Source organism: Lutjanus erythropterus, chromosome 18, assembly GCF_056507025.1.
Source record: "Lutjanus erythropterus isolate fLutEry1 chromosome 18, fLutEry1.hap2, whole genome shotgun sequence".
Lineage (NCBI taxonomy): Eukaryota > Metazoa > Chordata > Actinopteri > Lutjaniformes > Lutjanidae > Lutjanus > Lutjanus erythropterus.
This window is the reverse complement of record NC_139334.1, coordinates 13376808-13396062: the sequence shown is the minus strand read 5'-3', so window position 1 is coordinate 13396062 and position 19255 is coordinate 13376808. Positions and strand designations below refer to the sequence as shown.

The following is a 19255-nucleotide window of genomic DNA, read 5'->3' as shown; positions in this document are numbered from 1 at the left end:
CTCTCCACATTAATTTAATCTTATTGTTTTACAGATTTATTCTTATTTATGGCACTCCTATAACTCCACAGTCTCTCTCAGACAGGCAGACACACACACACACACACACACACACACACACACACTACAGTGTCAGTGTCCTGGCTGCAGGCCGTCTCCGCAGCCGGTCATTATCTTCACCCATTAACCATGAATATATTAACAGACAGCAGCGGAGAGCTCCGGCCACAGAGTTCATCAGTTAACATTCCTCTCACATCGCTGCCTCGTCTCAGTCTCACTAAACTTGAACTTGTTTGTTCCCGTATAAAGTTTTCGCTCCGTCTTGATCAACTTCTCTCACCAACACAGACTATCTCACAGGTTACAGCTTATCAGTGTTTAATTTGGCTCCAGCAGCAGTTAGATACAGTCAAACACAACACTATCGCTCATTTATGTTGTTGTTACCCTCTCTCTCTCCCTCCCTCCCTCCCTCCCTCCTCTCTCTGGCAGGCTAACCGGCCACCAGCTAAACTCAACCTGCTCACCTGCCAGGTAAAACACAATCCTGAGGAGAAGAGAAGCTTTGACCTCATATCCCGTAAGTTCGGCCTTCTGCTTTACCTTCCTTCTCATTTTATACGTTGCCTTCCTCATCTTTTCATCTGTGCTCAGTGGTAGCCAGCTCTTTTTCTCTCTTTCCCCGAGCTGTGTATGTTGCACTCAAATGCCTCATTTTAATTAGCTCCATTCATCAAGGAAGCAGGAGGCCAAGATTTGTTACGCAGCAGTGTGGATTTCAACTGGCTCTTCTGTTTAGCGAGCAGCAGCACACAGATTACCTGATTTTTCAGTCTCTGACTAACTGTCATTTTTTTTATATTGACATCAATTGAGACAAATATCTTCAAATCAGTAATAATGAAAATAATCATTGACATTTCTTCCCTAAACAGTCTATTTGTGAGATCCTGGACGAGCCCCCAGTTTATCATAACTGACTCAAAACCCATGACAAAAAACACATGGGGAGTGACACAAGGAGTTAAAGCAAAGAACCAATCATTTACCTGAAGCTAAAACAAACATCCGGCCACAGTGGCCTTGATGCCCTGCCTGCACTGCCCCGGCCGATTTCGTCTTTTTCTTCTCTGCCTCTGTACTGACGATACATTTCTTAGATAGCAGTGCCTTTTGTTGGGATTCTGAATTGTTATTGGGCAACATCAAGTGAAATACGACACAAATTAACCAGTAGTGGGTTAGATTTGTAGCCTCTTATGAATCGCTGAAAAACCGGGCTATTTATGACTCAGTCTGATCAATAAGCAAACAAATAAGACAAGAAACTCACTATGATGTTACGCATTGCTTGTAAGGTTAGTACCCCCCTGATCTTTAATCCTTAAGTTTAATTCATTATTTCTGTGGACTTTAAATGATTTGGGGTCATGCATGAACAATCTTTTTTGCTATCCGACAGTGTCATTTCCTTTTCCTTTCTTTTCTTCATTTTTCTGAGGTTAACATCACCTCTCAGATGTCAGTAGCTTGTTGCTTTGTGCACGCAGCACTTAACTGTGCTACCCTCATGGATTTGTTGCACATGCCAATTGCAAACTTTTTGGCACGTGAATCCAATTTAAGATCAAACACAGTTCATCAACACACTCAGGTGGGTAAGGACAGACTTGGCCTGTTTTATGAATCCCATTTAGGATTTTCATATTTTCCTTTACTTAAGAACAAATTTAAGAGAAAAGTGAGAAAACATTAATGCGTGAGGCCCATTGTTTGGCCTTACTGCCCTGGCATTTGGCTCTCATGCCCTCAAGAAATTGACAACAGCAAAGGTCAAGTGGCCTTTCCTTTAAAATTATGAAATTCCAGGCCAGCAAACAACAACAGCAAGAATGTCAATTGGTATGAGGCATGTATGCAATGATAGAGTGATGTGTGGATGCTGAATGGTGATGCTCATCATTCGTCATTTGTTTAAGAATTTGGCAGTTGTTACACACATACTGTACGCTGTACTGGCATTGAGCTGCAGAGGCTAATCATCAGCCACTGGAGACATGACATAGTTTAAATTGCTTTGGATACAGTGGTGTATAAATAGTTCTCAGTTTCCCTGGTTACTACTCATCTGAAGACAAAAAAAAAACGCTAAAAGACTTTTTGTTCTTTTCTTGTTTTCTGTTCAGCAGTTCAGCCTCAGTCTGACCTGTCAGTAGGGAATCGCTTTTTACTCACATCTGCACTGCTCTTTGATTCACGTTGTTGTTGTTGTTTTATTCATTTCTTTTTTGTTTCAGATGACAGAACGTATCACTTTCAGGCCGAGGACGACCAGGACTGTCAGATGTAAGTGCCTGTTCCTTCCTTCCCTTTCTGGCGTATGTGTGTGTGTGTGTGTGTGTGTGTGTGTGTGTGTGTGTGTGTGTGTGTTTTCAGTCTTGTGCTTAAGTGCATCCTGTTTACCACCTCGGCCACTTTCCACACACTTCCTACCTCACACCCGTGCAGACGCTTGGCCTTGTCTTTACCTCCCACCTCCTGCCTTTTTATTTCCATCTTCCCTCCCTTCACATAACTTTCTGTCTTGGCTGCTCTCGTCCCCACCTCTCCACCTACCTCTTCTTTTCCTCTGTCATTATTCTCATTCTCATCTGCCTGACTCACTTCTCCTGTCTCCCCTCCTGTCTCCCCCCTCCTGTCTCCCCTCCAGCTGGATCTCGGTGCTGCAGAACAGTAAGGAGGAGGCGTTGAATCAGGCTTTTAAAGGGGACCAGCATGTCGGCGAGAACAACATTGTGCAGGAGCTGACCAAAGCGATCCTGGGAGAGGTCAAGAGGATGACGGGAAACGACGTGTGCTGTGACTGCGGAGCGCCCAGTGAGTGGAAAAAGATAGACGGGAAAATCCCTTTACAAGTGATGAATGACTGAATGAAACAACTGTTACGAGTTTTAAGTGATTGTTGCTGACAAAAAGATCATATCAGTAGTTCTTTGTGTTCATTTACTATTATAATTATTGTATTATTGTTTATATTTTATTCTTTTGTTTCAGTTGATCATTGCATGATAATGCACTTATGAGTAGACTGTTTAACATGTGGGATATCTGGGGTTCATTGAGTTTTTCCACAGCTCCTGTGGGGAAATAAACAAAACTTACATTGTTTTCTCATGACAACCATGTTGACTTGTTTAAATTTGATTTCTGACAACATAGTAATGTTGCTGGAAGTCAACACATCCACTTAAAAAGGCAGATAACTCTTGGAAACACCACAAAACATGCTTTCAGACATGGTCAGTTAGGAACTGAGGCATTTCTTGACTAAATCTGCTTCCATTTCCTGGGTGAAATACACATTCAAGTGTGCACATACTAGATGTCCATATAGATATAGATGTCCATATCTCAACAACACCATCTTTAAAGTGTTATGTTCGATAATAACTTAATTTGTGTAGCACTTTTTTTAAAAAACAAAGTTCAGTGCTTTGCGTACTACATTCATCCCCCACCCAAAAAAAACCCAGCAAAAAAGAAATAACAATACAAGATAAAAGGTATTTAAGAGGTGAAAGTTCTAAACTAAAAACACACCAACAACCAGACCTCATTTTTTAAGGAACAAGTGTGTGCCAAAAACATAGTAAAATAGGAATAAAGGGTAAAACGGATAAAACAAAGAGCCTTTAGTGATTTAGTAACTTAGTCTCTCATGGAGAGATTATTTTCCCAGGATAAATCGTGCCTGGTGGCAGACAGATTTGTAAAGTGAAAGTGAGGCTCACAGGGAACCAGTCAAACACAGACTGTCATTATTCTATAGCCATTACACTGTGCAGTTGACTTTTACTTCATAATGTTAAGTTAAAGCAAAAAAAACAAACAAATTTCACCCTCAAAACATTTTTTAATCTATAAAAGGGCAGATCAATGTCTTAGCCAAGCTAATCTGAGGTTTTGCACAGATGTCAGTTCTGATGCTCTGTTTTTTTGGATGTTCTCCTTTGAGTTAATTAAATACCTGTAGCCAGCACACAGCAGCCGGGGTGATAAGTGCATTTCCAATTTGAGAGAGATGCTGTGCATATTTTATGCGAGATATAACAGCAGTGGTAACTTCATTAATTATTTAAATCTCCTGAGATGGGGAGAGGATCAGTCAGGAACTTTTAATAATTATACACGGTTCTGTGGTTAAACTAAAATTTCAAATCCCCGGGAAAAGACTTGACATGAAAATCACAGGATATCCCTCAACTCTTGTCTTCGCTTCCTGACTTTGTCAGAAATGAAGCCAACAGTATGTACCCTGGAATATTTGAAGCATGTTTCAAGACTCTGAAATAAATCAACAGAAATGATTTGCTGTCCTAAAATCAGTCTAAAAATGTGTGGTATGCTTTTGGAAGGTGTTATCAGTGATGTCTATGCATAGCTAGGAGCTAAAAACTACTGGTAAGGTCCTGATATGGTGAGTCGGCTCAGAAAATGCTGAAACTCAAACTGGATCCCCTGCAAAATCTTTTTTTTTCTTTTTTTTTCTCAAATCCCACAAAATTCCCTCCTGCAGACGTGTGTATACTTCTACATACTGTACATGGCTACACAGAGTATATCCACACATACACAGAGTATCTAGGCCAGACTTAGCTACAGTTCAGCTTGGTCACTTTCCTCTGACATTGTGTGCTGTGAGATAGTAAAAAGCCCTGCAGGCAGCTATTAAATTTCCAGTGCTCATAGCTTTCCACAAGGACACATCAAAGTTGGCTCATGTGTTGCAGAAATTACTTCGCTTTAGTGGTTATTTTGCCCAAGGACGGCGTGTCACCCATCGTCATTTCTCCCCGTTTTGCCTCGTGCGTCCTTTTACCTCCTCTTCTCTCCATTATCTTAACTTTCCTTTTCTCTTCCTCAGATCCGACGTGGCTGTCCACCAATCTTGGCATCCTCACCTGCATTGAATGTTCGGGGATCCACCGGGAGCTGGGAGTCCACTACTCGAGGATCCAGTCGCTCACGCTGGATGTACTCAGCACCTCAGAGCTCTTGGTAAATTACCTCATGTCGCCCGACTTTTGTCATAGCTCGAGTCATCATGTTGCATTGATGAGATATCTCTCTGGAGATCTTTATCCAGGATAGTACTGGAGGGGAGGACAGGTGGGAGTAGAAAGAGCCAAGAAGAACAGATGAGAGCAGCCCATTTTGGGTGAAAACAGCTCCTCTAATTTGGCTGGTGTTAAATACAAATTCTGAGGTAGCCCAGTATGAGAATGCCATATTGCTTTTTAGCTATTAGGAGCCTAAATCCTCTGACCAGGGAATTATTGAGACAAAAATGTATAAAAAGATGCAAGAGCTATGACGAAAAACTATGAAAAAGATGTAATAAGACAAAAACGTTAATAATGTCAGAAGACAAAAAAGATGTAACGAGACAAAAAACAACATAACAGATGCCTGTACTTTTTCACTTTTATGTGAATAGTGAAGTTGTATCTGTACTTCTTCTTGAGTAAAGAATGTGTGCATTTTTTCCTCATCTGTCAGTTTTAGCTTCACTTCCTGTGTTACTTAATGCTGTTTTTTGAGTGGTCAGACTATCAAACCAAAGTCAAGTCTAAAAGCAGGTGTTTTATGGTAGGGCCCTATTTTTTCCTAGTAAAAACTTTCCATCATGCCAACTCTTTGATTCATTTTGATCTACAGCCACAATCGGCACACATGCCATTTACTGAGTAACATCATAAACTAACCTGTGATGAAGTGTTTGCCACTGACGCACATACTGACTGGCCGGGTCCCACAGATTACTATTTTCTTCCTCTCTGCTGATGGCCTAAAGCCACACGTCTGTCCTATGCTCTTTGGGGAAGTAATGCATTTTGTCCAAGCAGCTTTTAGACCTGGTGCCACTGGTGTTTTTTCACCACTGGCGCTGCCACTTTTACAGTGTTTGTTTCCACCTAAAGCGGGACGTGATCGTTCTCAAGATGGTGACGTGATGTATGGCTGCTCTCATCCATAGAATGAGCAAGAAAGGGACAGGAGGACAAGAAGGGAGAGTAAATCGAGAGTAGCATCCTCCCCAGGCCTCCTCTCCTCTCCTCTCCTCTCTCCTCCAAGACCTCTGGAAGTCTCCATGCTCCGAATAGCTGAGATTGTTTTTGGCTTTTCTAATCACTGTTTGGGGTAGAGATTTACCGCCTGTGGGACAGTCAGGATTAAATGCTTCCAGTCGTGATTGCTTTCCTCGGTGTCGAGACGCCAGTCGTGTTAGCCACAATCAGACGGGCGTTGTGCTGTGTTTATAAGGCTCCACACACACAGTTTAGACTGTACCGCATCCTGATGTGGAGGTGTGAGTTCAACTGGCAAAGATGATTGCTTGAATTAAAGCATGTGGTGCAGAAAATGGCTAATATGATGAGTTTTAATGTGTGTGTGTGTGTGTGTGTCCATGTGTGTGCTCCACAGCTGGCCAAGAATGTGGGGAATGCAGGTTTTAATGAAATCATGGAGGCCTGTTTAAGTGCTGAAAATGTGGTGAAACCCAACCCAGCCAGTGACATGTAAGTCACCGCTCCAACTTCTTCTCTTCACACTCCATCTCTTACTCCTACCCCTCCCCTCTCCCTCTCCCCTCTCACTTACACTACGCCACAGCCCATGTCGGTATATTTTAACCAGCAATGTACTGGGGTCAAAACGCAATGGGTCTCATCTTGTCGCATTTCATCTCCCACCAGGCAGGCGAGGAAAGACTTTATCACCGCCAAATACACCGAGAAACGTTTCGCTAGGAAGAAGTGTCCCGATGGGACGTCGCGACTCCACACGCTGTGCGATGCAGTGAAGGCCCGTGACATCTTCTCCCTCATCCAGGTGTACGCCGAGGGAGTCGACCTCATGGAGCCCATTCCTCTGGCCAACGGACACGTCAGTACACAACACGTTAGCCGAGTCAAAAGCTGAAACTTTAACGCAGTAGCTTTTCCACCTCACAGTAATCTGTTGCATCCTTCTTGCTCTTTACCTTCTCCCATGATTCTCCACAATCGCCTCATGTTCCCGGCGGTGTTACAAAAACATTACGCACACGTTCTTTTCTCCTCCTTATTTCAGGAACAAGGGGAGACGGCACTTCATCTCGCAGTCAGACTGGTTGATAGAACGTCTCTTCACATCGTCGACTTCCTCACCCAGAACAGGTAAACAAAGCAAGAAAACAACAGAGAATCTCAATACATTTGCACTTCAGTTTTCTTGTCACATACAGAATATTATATGCTGGAAATGAGTTTTGACTGTCCATCTGACTGTGCAGCAAACATTGAGCACACCACCATTCAGAGACAAGACTCGGCTGATTTTGACAAAACCTGTAGGAATGATGTCTCTGAACACTTGTTATTCCAGAATTGGGGAATAACGGATTACATGTAACTCTGGTCTGAGTGAAACCAGCTAATCTGACTGTTCCCAGTTCATTATCTCTTAAAAAATGGTTTCACTCCACTGTCATGTCTCAACATCTAATTTAAAGAAACACCGACAGATAAGACCAGCCGCTTATATTAGCTACACAGACCAACAGCTAATGTTAGCAACACTCACCTAATGTTAGAGTAACGTAATCAAGTTACATTACTTTAACATTGTGATACTTGGATTAGGTTACAGACTACATTTTAATAGGACATTAGTAAATATACCAGAATGTGTTTGTAAAGTAACCCTCTGTGTAAACCCTTATAGAGCTGTGTTTTCTGTACTCTGCTTAATATTGTTTAAATATTTTATATATCACACATCTGCAAAAAAAAACACTCTGGACAGTAATTAATTCGCTGTTTTTGTCTTTGGGGCTGAACTGGAGAAACAAAGACATTATTTGTGTTGGTGTTTTAAAGTTTTCCTCCTCTGTCTCTCTCTGCGTCCGTCGGCAGTTTGAATTTGGATAAGCAGACGGTCAAAGGCAGCACTGCGCTGCACTACTGCTGCCTGACCGACAACAGTGAGTGTCTGAAATTACTGCTGCGGGGGAAGGCCTCCATAGAGATCGGTAAGAAAACACACCAGCAGCGAACAAGACAGTGGTCTGTTTACTGTCCATCTCTTTTTTTCCCCCCTTTCTCTTTCTCTTTCTCTTTCTCATGTCTGGATTCAGTTGCACAGTGTATTCAGAAATCCATCAGAGCTTTGTGTGTTAAGTCCTAAGTTTTTAATAGCTGCTAGCTAATTTCAAACTACTGATTTAACACCGACAAGCATGTCTTAGCTACGAGAGACGGATATTTGACAACTTGGACTTAAAGTAAGTAAATGAGTGAAAACTTAATTGGTCACTTAAAGGAAATCTAATGTTTTTAGTGAGCTACAGTCACTTTGTTAGCATATAAGCACTTGGTTTCATATTGTGGTGCCAATCTGGCTTGGGCCTCGTCAGGCTAAATTTTTCATTTTTACTTCATCTTTTACTTAGTAAGTACTAAATTATTGTAATTGATCTGCACACGTCTACTACTGTCTCAAACAAACGTTTTTCTCTTGTTGCCCTCATCCTCTCTCATCTTCTCATTCTCACAGACACACACACACACACACTCACACACACACACACACACACACACACACTCTCACATACCACACCCCACGTGGTTCAAGTCTTTCAGGTTTAGTTCCCAGTGGTGCGGGCTTTGCCAACAGACCGTGGCAACTGTTTCTCACAACACTAATCTTTCTGTGCAGCTCTGACATCATCAAAACAGCCAGATAATGGAGACAGAGAGGAGCAAGACGGGGAGAAACCAGAGAGTTGTTCAGTGTGGGAAACAGTCTAATTACCCATTTCTCATGTCACAGTGAAATGGGAGGAAAATAAAAAGGGCTGTGTGTTTGTGCTCATGTGGCATGTGTGGATACAACAGTGATTATGTGTTTCTGTTGTTTTCCCTTCCAGCTAATGAGGCCGGGGAGACACCGCTGGATATTGCTCGGAGGCTAAAACACCTACAGTGTGAAGAACTGGTGAGCTCACTGCGTTGAGTCTTGGCTTGTGCCTGCAAACATATTGCCTCCTGAAAGCATGTAGGAGCTGTCAGTCATTTGTGTTTGTATGTGTGCGGCTTTGTTTGTGTGTACAGTTGAACCAAGCACTGGCAGGGAAATTCAACGCCCACGTCCATGTTGAATATGAATGGTGCCTGCAGCATGAAGACTTGGATGAAAGTGATGAAGATCTGGATGAGAAGGTGAGACACACTTTTGTAAGCAGAAGAAGAGTTTACCAAGTGCAATACAGCTAGTAAAGAAAACAGTTTCTTTTATTTTGTTACTAATAAAGAAATTATGTTGAATATATAATATAAGAATAGAATTGTTTTTTTTCTGCATTGCCTTTGGTAACTTTTCAATAAAACTGGAAATGTCTATCAGTTTGGAAGAAATAAAATAACCCCCTGACCTCTTGCCGCCACTGCAGCCCAGCCCTCATCGCAGAGACGAGCGTCCCGTCAGCTGTTACACTCCGAGCAGTAACTCCCACCTGCAGACCAGTCTGGGCTCTGCGGGCCGCGATGCCGCCAGCCTCGCCAAGGACAAGCAGCGTGCCTTCATGCCCAACCTGGTCAACAACGAGACATACGGCACCATCCTCAACACCAACCCACCTCAGCCCACCACCACCTCTGCTCCACCCTTGCCCCCGAGGAACCTGGGTAAGCTCAGAACTAGAAGAATGGAAAGCGGATGTAGATATATGAGTGTATATCATCATCATCATATGGATGAAAAAGATGTTAATCACAATCCGGCTACACCTGATAACCTTTCTGACCTGAGTCTGACCCGTTTGTTTGCCTCAGGGAAGTGATAATTATAAAATATGCCCTAGATGAACAACCTCATTTAGATCGGTGTCTGTGTGGGCCTAGTCTCATTTGGCTCTGTATCACTGGTTTCCAAGGCCTTTATGTTAATTACTAAGTGGGTCTCAGTGACTTTTTGACCTGTTTCAGAACCACAGATGTCTCTGGGTATTGGAGCAGGGAAAAGGCACATTGGAGACAGATGGGTGGGTCGCTTTTCCAGAAAGTTGTTGACCTCTTTACTACAACCCTGATGTTGTGGAAAACGGAATTAAAAATAGAATGCAGTGATTTGTAGTTTGACTTGTATTCATCTGAATAACGTGCAAAGACAAGATATTTAATGTTCAAACTCATGAACTTTATCATTTTTTTAAATAGGTATTTGTTCTGAAATAATACTTGCAACACGTTTCAAAAACGTTGGGACATGGGCAACAAAAGACTGGGAAAGTTGTGAAATCCTCAAAAGTTTGGAACATTCAGCAGGTAAACAGATTAATTTGTAACTGGACAGTATCATGATTAGGTATGAAGGGGAATAATTGAAGGGCTCAGTCATGCGGTAAGGTTCACCACTTATTGAGAAACTGTCATTGCAAATAGTCAGCAGTTAAGGATTTCACCATCTATAATCCATAAAATCACTAAAAGATTAAGAGAATCCAGAGAAATCTCTGCATGTAGGGGACTAGACCAAATACCAGCATTGAATGCCTGTGTCGTTTGACCCCTCAGGCATTAAAAACTGACATGACTATATCAAGGATATTATAACATGGGCTCAAAAACCTTTGGAAAACCACTGTCAGTAAACACAGTTTGTTGCTGCATATGCAAGTTAAGACTCTATCATGCAAAGAGAAAGCCATATATATCAACAACATCCAGAAATGTTGCAGACCATTAATGCTGAAAGGTTTTGGAGCAACACATGCTGCCAGCCAGGTGACATCTTCTTCAGGAATGTCCCTGTCTGTTTCAGCAAGACGATGGCAAGAAACATTCTGTATTTGTTACAACAACGTGGCTTCATAGCAAAAAAGTTCAGGTACTACACTGACCTGCCAGCAGTCCAGACCAGCCTCTCACTGAAAATGTGCGCCACATTATGAAGTGCAAATTACGACAACAGGTTATTTATCACAGTGGTAAATATGCCCCCCGTCCTAACTCTTTAGGAACATGTTACAGGCATCAAATTCAGAATAAGTGTATATTCAAAAAAACAATAAAGTTAATCAGTTTGAACATTAAATATCTCCTCTTTGTTCTGTATTCAGTTGAATATAGGTAGAAAAGGATTTGTAAGTCTTTTACTGAAAAGCATCTGTACATGTACAGCTGGACAACTTCGTCAACAGGCCAACCAGCTTGTGACTCGTCCACCACTGTCGATCTTTAATATCATTAGTGGCCGTCTGGAGTTCTGCCAACAGAGCGGAGGAGAAACAACCAGCTGTGCTGCCCACCGCAGTCCCCAACCTCGGCATTCTGCACATTCCCTTTCTCCATTAACTGTCGCTTTCAATTACACACACATGGAAACGGCCAGACTTTTAAAGTGGACGCTGATCCTGGCAAAGTGCAGTGTACTCTCTCCCTCTCTGTCTCTCTCTCTCTCTCTCTGTCTCTCTTTTTCATCTTAATAACTCTTCTTTTTCTCCATCTTCCTTTCTCAGTCCAGTTAGCCGGTCTGGGAGGGATGGGTCAGTCTTCAGCGTCCAGCAGCTGGAAGCCCGGTTCTTTAGACCTGGTTGGCCGACAGAGGTCGTCCTCAGACCCCCCCAACATGCACCCTCCTGTCCCCCCCATGAGACTCACTTCAACTGGAGGTATGAACCCCAACAGACCTATTCCTCCATCTTAAACTAGACTAGACTGTGATGTGAAGGCCTGTTAGTACAGTACAGTGTTGTAGATTCAAAGATATGAGTCATGCAGACTGAGGAGCATAGCTCAGTGTACTAAAAAAGAATAAGTTAGGAAGGATTTAAATGTATCATTGCACACATTGTGTCACCTGTAAATTTGCAGTTTGAGTTTAATTTACTTGCACAAGTTAAAAAAAAAATCAAAGGATAGAAATAAATGATATAAACAAAACAATGAAAGTTAATGTGCAGGGAGACGGCCATACGAGCCCATAAGAGCTTATTGATTACATCTGCCTAATTAATGCAAAAACTAATTCACACTGTTGAGTGATTATCTAACTGCTCCACTTTGTGCGGAACAGCATCAAATGATGCACCAAACGGCCCTTTTTATGTGACGACCCACTGCATCTGAAAAAGAAGCCACCTGTTATGTCTGACCTAAGTTTTAGGTTTTGTTGAACCAGCTCATGCAAAGAAAGTCAGGCTATGTTGAGCTGCCTTCATAGTACAGGCCTCAGAACTATCCAGTTGTGTGCATCTAACCTCCTTACCACATGAAGAGATTACACATCTCCCAACTCCTCCCTCCGTGACATTTTGTCTTTTTATTCCAAAAACATATATATATACAAAAAACATAACCTTCTCGGTGGAGATAAAAATGGATGAAGAGATGATGATTACTGTGAAGAAATGAAAGAAAACTGAGAGGACTAGCAGCTTCCAGACAAGGGCTACAACTAATGATTGTTTTCTTTATTGACTAGTCAATAGCAAAAAACATACTAAATGTGGTGTGATGTCTTTAAATAACTTTTTTGTCTAACGGTTAAGATTCAGAGGTGTGGTTTATACGGTTTCTCAAAAATATGTCAGCTTTGAGATAATCTTCTCTTTTTTTCTTTTTTCACACATGCTTCCTTTTACTATATTTACTTTTGCACCCCAGCGGTGTTTACTTCCACCTCATATTCAGTGTATCTGCTGCCTCTTTTATACATAAGTGTGCTGTGCCATAAGTGCTCTGACCTCTGTGGGTTGCTCCCCCCCCCCCCCCTTTATTTATTTATATTTGTGTTCTAGATGTTTTATTTTTATTCATTTATTTTCTCCCACACATTGTCTTTTTGTCAACCTTTTTTTCTTCTCTCTTAGGTTTAGAAGTTTAAGAGGCTGAGAAAGGAGCTTAGGGGTGGATGGGTGGGTTGGAGAGAGGGGGAAAGTAAATTCTGCTGTTTATTACGTGTATTGTATTTTCACTCTTTGCTCCTCTCATGAAAATCGATAAAGAGATTTGTCAAAAAATGTGTTCAGCTTGCAACGATATGAAACAAAAAGCACTCAGTGTGTGTCACTGTGTGCCCCAGGTCTCGGTTCTGCTCCTGTGGCGAAGATGGAGGCCATGACCATACAGGCAAAGTTGGGCCAGGGACCAGTGGGGTCCAGAGCGGCACCACCTAAATCTCCTGCAGGGTAAGAACAACCATTTTCCAAGGTGTCTGCAACTATAAATTCAATATAAACATGTATAGAGCCAAGTGTTCAATGATGTTTTTGCAGCTTCATTAGCTACACAGGAAACAAATAGATTAATATAACACACAGGAACAGCCTCAGGGGTTGTGTATCTTGTTGTGAATCCTGGTCTTGTAATGTGGTATTTGTCTCCCAAGACGAATGAGCCGACATGGCTGCTGTTTAGCTGCTTCATTGGCTCCCAGGCTGAGCTCTGTGTCGAGCCAGACGAGCGATAACTCTCCTCTGCAGTCGCCCTTTTGTCTTTTTTTTTATCTCCCACAGGGCTGATGGTGCTGTAATAAATCTGTAACAGAGCTGTTGAGAGCCTTAAAGACCAGGACATTTCTTTCTGTTAGATTCTTGTCTTTACATGACTATTACTTTGTCGATGAGAGCACATTTTTTACATTCTTTTTTTTTTTTTTTTTGCTTTTGTAGCAATGATAAAAGCTTCAACAGAGGACCTCTAAATCGAACACAATCTATTGAAAGACCAGGTGAGTACACAGATAAGAGTCACAAAATATCAAGTCTGTTGAATCTTGAGTCTGAAGCTGTTTTTACTGTCTGTCAGATCCTGTTTCTTCTGTGGAAACGTGGAAAGTTTTGTTGTCGTTGTGATATAATTTCCTCTTCCTGTTCCAGCTAAGGAAGTGCCAGGATGCCCCCAGAACTCCATCGGTCAGTCTCTGCCACCAGCCCCCATGCCGAGGAAGGCGTACCCAGTAAGTACCTCATTCTTCCCCTCATTATCATCCAGAAACCGTTGATTATAAAATGCTTATTCATTCATTCTGCTACACCAATTCACTCCCCATTTCCCAAGTCATGGTTTATTCCGTTATTAGTGTTGTGTAATTCCCTTCTGTATACTGCAGTTTGACCTTTTGTCTCAGTGTTTCCAGTGTCTACTCATGCAGTAAATTTCCTTCCTGAACTCTAACAGGCAAAGAGCTTCTTTCTCAGTTGTTGTAGAGAAGCTGTTTAGCTTTCTTTTATGGTTTTTAAGATGGAAGCATGGGGGTTGATTTACAACTTTCTAGTCTTTAGTTAGTTTAGTTAGTTAGTTCCAAAGAAGAATTCTAGGACTATAGCAATTATTTTTGTTTTTATTGCTTGTTTTTGTCTTTGGTGCACCAGCTACATGTTTTCACTGGATTTTGCATTATTTTCTGTTAGCCATTTCCTTTGTGAAATTCAAATCAGAATCACATTTAACTTGTGCAACGTGCACAGGAAACATTTATTTGGTCAGAGGTGCAAAAAATACACAGAAGCAGTTCAAAACAAGTCAAACAGTAGAGATAAACCATATAAGTTAAGTCAAATGTATGATAAAATGTATAGTAAAAAAAAAAAAGAGCATACATTAAGGCCTTGTCTCCGTTTTTTTTTTCTCTGGCAGAAAATTGCTAGCAGGGTGGTGAGAAAAATCACCTCAGAAAAACTCTTCCCAAACATTCGTTTAACAGGGAAAAGATAGAAGAAACCTTACGAAGAACAACAGAGGCGGCTTCCCTCTCCCAGGATGGACAAACATGCATTAGATAACGCTGTGTGAACAATACATAACCAGTATTATATCCTGTCAAAATTTAGTTAACTGACCTGTGTTCACTGTTCTTGTTTTCTTTGTGTTGTTCTGTTATACTGTTTTGCCATTTTGCTTCATCTTTTCACCTTATTTCGTCTTTTGTCTTGCAATTTAAAAAAAAAGACATTTTCCTGAAAGGCTTTAACAATCTGTACAAAATACCACACTCTTTGCTCATAGTCTCTCAGTTTGAAAAAAGTAAGAACTCCCAAAATGTGGGAGACAAAAAGGGAACAATACCAGAAGAAAGACACTAAATCATCCTGAAGAGCTTTATCTTGTTGTGTAATCATTATAACTTGGCCTTAGTTACCAATAATAATAGGCAACCATCCTAACACTACAAGACAAACAAAAATGAGATGGATTGCACTACGACTGTGTTGCTGTATCTGCAGCGTGCAGTTTTATCAGTTTCTTTTCTCCATTTTCAGAAGCAGAGGCCGAAACGAGTGAAAGCCATCTACAACTGTGTAGCCGACAACCCGGACGAGCTGACCTTCTCTGAGGGCGAGGTGATCGTGGTGGATGGAGAGGAGGACCAGGAGTGGTGGGTCAGTATCTCTCATGCTGCACATTCGCTGTTTTCAGTTTTTGCATGATGCTCTCAGATTGAAGCATAATTTACTTCGCGGACCAGCTCATGTCCCGCTCTGGTCCTTATGGATGTCAGTGGACTCGGTAACCATGGCGGCCGAAGCAAAAAGCCATGACCTCACTCTGGCTGATATCCCCCCTCCTCCTCTTTTTCCGCCTGCTGCTGCTTCCTCTGTGGAGCCCCTTGTGTGAACCATCATCCAGCTGCAACTTGTTTTTGTCCGAGCCACCTCTGCAGAAATGACCGTATTTAGTCACTCTCTGTGTCCCAACGTGGACCCTAAAGTCCCCTGAGGTCCCCGCCATGCTTCCTCTCTGTCCTGCGTTCAGCAGCGTTATCACTCTTTGTGTGTCTGAAATATCGAAGTGAAGGCACAGTAATGAGGAGGGATGAAGTCATCTGGAGCGAGTGTCACTGTGTTGCTTTAGGTGGAAATTAAATTGGCTTTTAGCTGGAAAACAGGTTTGTTATATGACTCAAGCTTCCAAGTTATGAAAACATTGGAAGAAGTAAATCAAACGAGAGACGGATGTCTTTTTGTTTGTATAAGCTGTGTTTATAACAAGAGTTTGAGACCACATCAACAAATTGCTCATTACTCTGTATTTATTTTTATTTTTAGGCTTGTCTAAACATGCAGAAACATGTTCTAGCTTTTTATTTTCAGGTATAGAAGACGTTTAAAATGACTTAAATGGACATAATAAGTACTGTCTTCTATTGGCCAAGGTAATATAATATGAGAATGGCTCTTTAGATATTATCAAATTGTTAATTGTGATTTAGCCTCTCATAGTCCACTTTGTGTGCTACATTAGGTGGTGTGTAGTGGTGTGTAGTAGGGCTGTTTTTCACTAAAAGATTTGCAAATCCTTTTCTACCTGTATTCAACTGAATACAGAGCAAAGACAAGATATTTAATGTTCAAACTGATGAACTTTATTGTTTTTGTGAGTATAAACTTGTTCTGAATAAGGACACTAATGGTTGAAGTTTTAAAGGTGAAATTATTTCCCAGTCTTGCTTGATATACGACCGCAGTTGCTCAACAGTCCGGGGTCTCCATTTTCAATTTTTTTTTGTGCACCGCACATTTTGGAACTGCGGACAGGCCAATATACTGTAGTAACCAAACTCTTTTAAACTGTTATAACACATGCAGAGTGTCTCTTTGCATAAGCAGGGATGTCTCTGAAAGAAACCTCTGGATGGCAGCACACATTGTTCCAAAACTTAAATGTACATTTCAGAATTAACGGGGACTTCACAGATGTGACAGTTACCCATGATGCCATGGGCACTAACACATCCGCATACCATCACTTTGTGCTGGCAACAATCAGGATGGTCCTTTTCCTCTTTAGCCTGGAGGACACAATGTCCATGATTTCAAAAACAGTCTGAAATGTGGATTCATCAGACCACAGCACACTCATCTATCTCTGATGAGCTCGGGCTCCAGAGAAGTCTGCAGCTCCACAACTTTCCCAGTTCAGGCATCAAATTCAGAATGAGAGTACATTTACAAACTAGTTCAAACATTAAACGCCTTGTATTTGTACTGTATTCAACTGAATACAAGTTAAAACAGATTTGCAAATTGTCGTATTCTGTCTTTATTTCGGTTTTATTCAACATCCCAACTTTTTGAAAATGCGGTTTGAAACCTGATTTCACCTATTTAGGCATTTTATTCATCATGCATCACTAACTGCACCATTTATTATATGTAACAGCAGTCTGCTCAAAATATTTAGTGCAAATGTACCCATAATCGCAGAGACAAAGGAGATTTGTTGTGATTTTAAAGAATGAGTTTTGATCCTCTCAATAGCAATTAATAAGAAAATCTTTGTTTTTAAACAGCCCTTGTGTTTAGTGGTGTTTTAGTGTTGTGGAAAAAAGTATTCAGATCCTTTACTTCGGTAAAAGTACGAATGCCACACTGTGAAATAATTCACTACAAGGAAAAGTCCTGCATTGAAAAGTTTTTCTTAAGTAAGTAAAAGGCTATGAAAATTTGTAGTATGAAAAGTAACAAGTAACTGAAGCTGTCAAACAAATTTAGTGGAATAAAAAGTATATTAACCTCTGAGATGTATTAAGTGTAAAGTTCGATAAAATGGAAATACTCAAGTAAAATACAGCTAAATACTTTATAGAGTACTTGAGTGAATGTACACGTTCCACTTTTGTGTTTTTGTGTTGTGTATGTGCTCTAGATGACTTATTTTGTTAAAAAACAGTGAAATAATTTAATGTTTCAGTGAAATGACACAGTTCTGACAGTGTCTCGCCTGTCTGGCCTCCTTCCTCACAGCTGGGCCACATCGAAGGCGAGCCGATGAGAAGAGGAGCCTTCCCGGTCACGTTTGTACACTTCATCGCTGACTGAACGGTTCCCCTCTGAGTCTCAGGAAGCGTCACGGGACGCTGCGTCCCCTCTTCACCCGTCTCTGTCTGCCAGCCAGCAAAACCTCCACCATCGTCCCACGTGTTTGTCGTCGACATCGTCATTGGCGAGCTTGTTCAAGGTGTCCACTGCTGTATCGGCTCCTGGGTGTCATCATGGCAGTGTAGACTTCTCGCGAGGTCTCATGGGACTGTTTGTGGTTTTAATGCTTGCTGTTAATGTTTCTGACAAAGACTCTTTAAGATTTAAAAACGATGATTGTAGTGAATGACCTCTCGCAATAAAATGCACTTTCTTTGTCTTTATCCTTGTTACAACATGAGACGACATGTGACATAATGAAGGTTATATGTTCAGTATTCATTTCATCCGTTTCCTGCTCAGCTGCATTGTACAGACAGTCCTGAACGTGAAGACAACAGCAATGTATTTTATCTTACTAACAACTGTAAATGTGAACATCGTGCTTACATTCCACCTCCGTGCACAAGCGATTTTAAATGCCTACCTGCTTTTCGACCCCGTAGCAGGCCTCCTGTGTGGAGGTTGTTGTAATGGTGCTAAATTAACCCTGGAATATGCTAGAAGCTGCACCCGAGGGAGCGCTTCCCTGTCCCCGTTTTAAAGACAGACTGCTGTTGAAAAGGGAGGGAATGTAAAAATAGCCTCCAACTCATCACACCTGTGAGAAAACACTTTCTCACCCACCGTCTTCGAATGCTTCACACACACACACACACTCTCACACTGCCTGTGTGGTTTCATAGACAATATTGAACAGCAGCACTCCAGTTCTTCCTCCTGTTCTGTTTTAGGTAAAATGAGACTGCAGCAGCCGGTAATTACCTTTATATACCGAGTCTGACACCTCAGGCTGTCTTCGCCTGTCATCTGCCTTATTAGAGGAATAGGAAGTGTTTGTGATTGTGTGTGCGTGTGTGTGTGTGTGTGCATGTGTCGTCTGCACAGAATAGGCTGAGACTGAAAGAATATTAAAGTAAGAGGAAATAAAAAGAAGAGAGCGTGGGAATGTGGTGAAGAGCTGGAGGTAGCTCCGTGACTTCTGTTGCTTCCTTTTGCCTTTGAGAGCTCTCAGACTCTGACAGGCTGATTTCTGAGCTCCCCGTCTTTGACATTCTGTAAACAATCAGACACAAAGAGAAAGGAACATCCTTCCCTCGGCCTAAAGGGATAGTTTGGGTTATTTGAAGTGGGGTTATATGAGGTGCTTCTGCAGAGTCAGTGTCTGACTGCAGTATGGAAAAGCAGAGGATTCCAGCTCGGAAGCTAAGCAGTGTAACAGCAGAAAAACTTATTTTCGTTACTTAAAAAAATGTCAGTGTTGAAAAGAAACCCAAATTTTTAAGACGG

The 19255-nt window shown here is 41.6% G+C and overlaps 1 protein-coding gene across 1 annotated transcript in view; it reads left to right on the top strand.

Moving 5' to 3' along the window:
* The window catches only part of asap2a (ArfGAP with SH3 domain, ankyrin repeat and PH domain 2a), a 79085-nt gene extending 60896 nt beyond the window's left edge, over positions 1 to 18189 (top strand). Inside the window, exons 12-28 of the mRNA XM_084743241.1 lie at positions 496 to 583; positions 2301 to 2349; positions 2714 to 2880; positions 4928 to 5061; positions 6490 to 6584; positions 6762 to 6951; positions 7138 to 7223; positions 7962 to 8077; positions 8975 to 9042; positions 9159 to 9266; positions 9497 to 9731; positions 11564 to 11716; positions 13129 to 13234; positions 13718 to 13776; positions 13925 to 14004; positions 15308 to 15427; positions 17792 to 18189. Of these exons, the coding sequence (XP_084599367.1) occupies positions 496 to 583; positions 2301 to 2349; positions 2714 to 2880; positions 4928 to 5061; positions 6490 to 6584; positions 6762 to 6951; positions 7138 to 7223; positions 7962 to 8077; positions 8975 to 9042; positions 9159 to 9266; positions 9497 to 9731; positions 11564 to 11716; positions 13129 to 13234; positions 13718 to 13776; positions 13925 to 14004; positions 15308 to 15427; positions 17792 to 17866 (1929 nt within the window). The 3' untranslated portion in view covers positions 17867 to 18189. The remainder of the gene's footprint in view (positions 1 to 495; positions 584 to 2300; positions 2350 to 2713; positions 2881 to 4927; positions 5062 to 6489; positions 6585 to 6761; positions 6952 to 7137; positions 7224 to 7961; positions 8078 to 8974; positions 9043 to 9158; positions 9267 to 9496; positions 9732 to 11563; positions 11717 to 13128; positions 13235 to 13717; positions 13777 to 13924; positions 14005 to 15307; positions 15428 to 17791) is intronic.
* The last annotated feature ends 1066 nt before the right edge of the window (positions 18190 to 19255 follow it).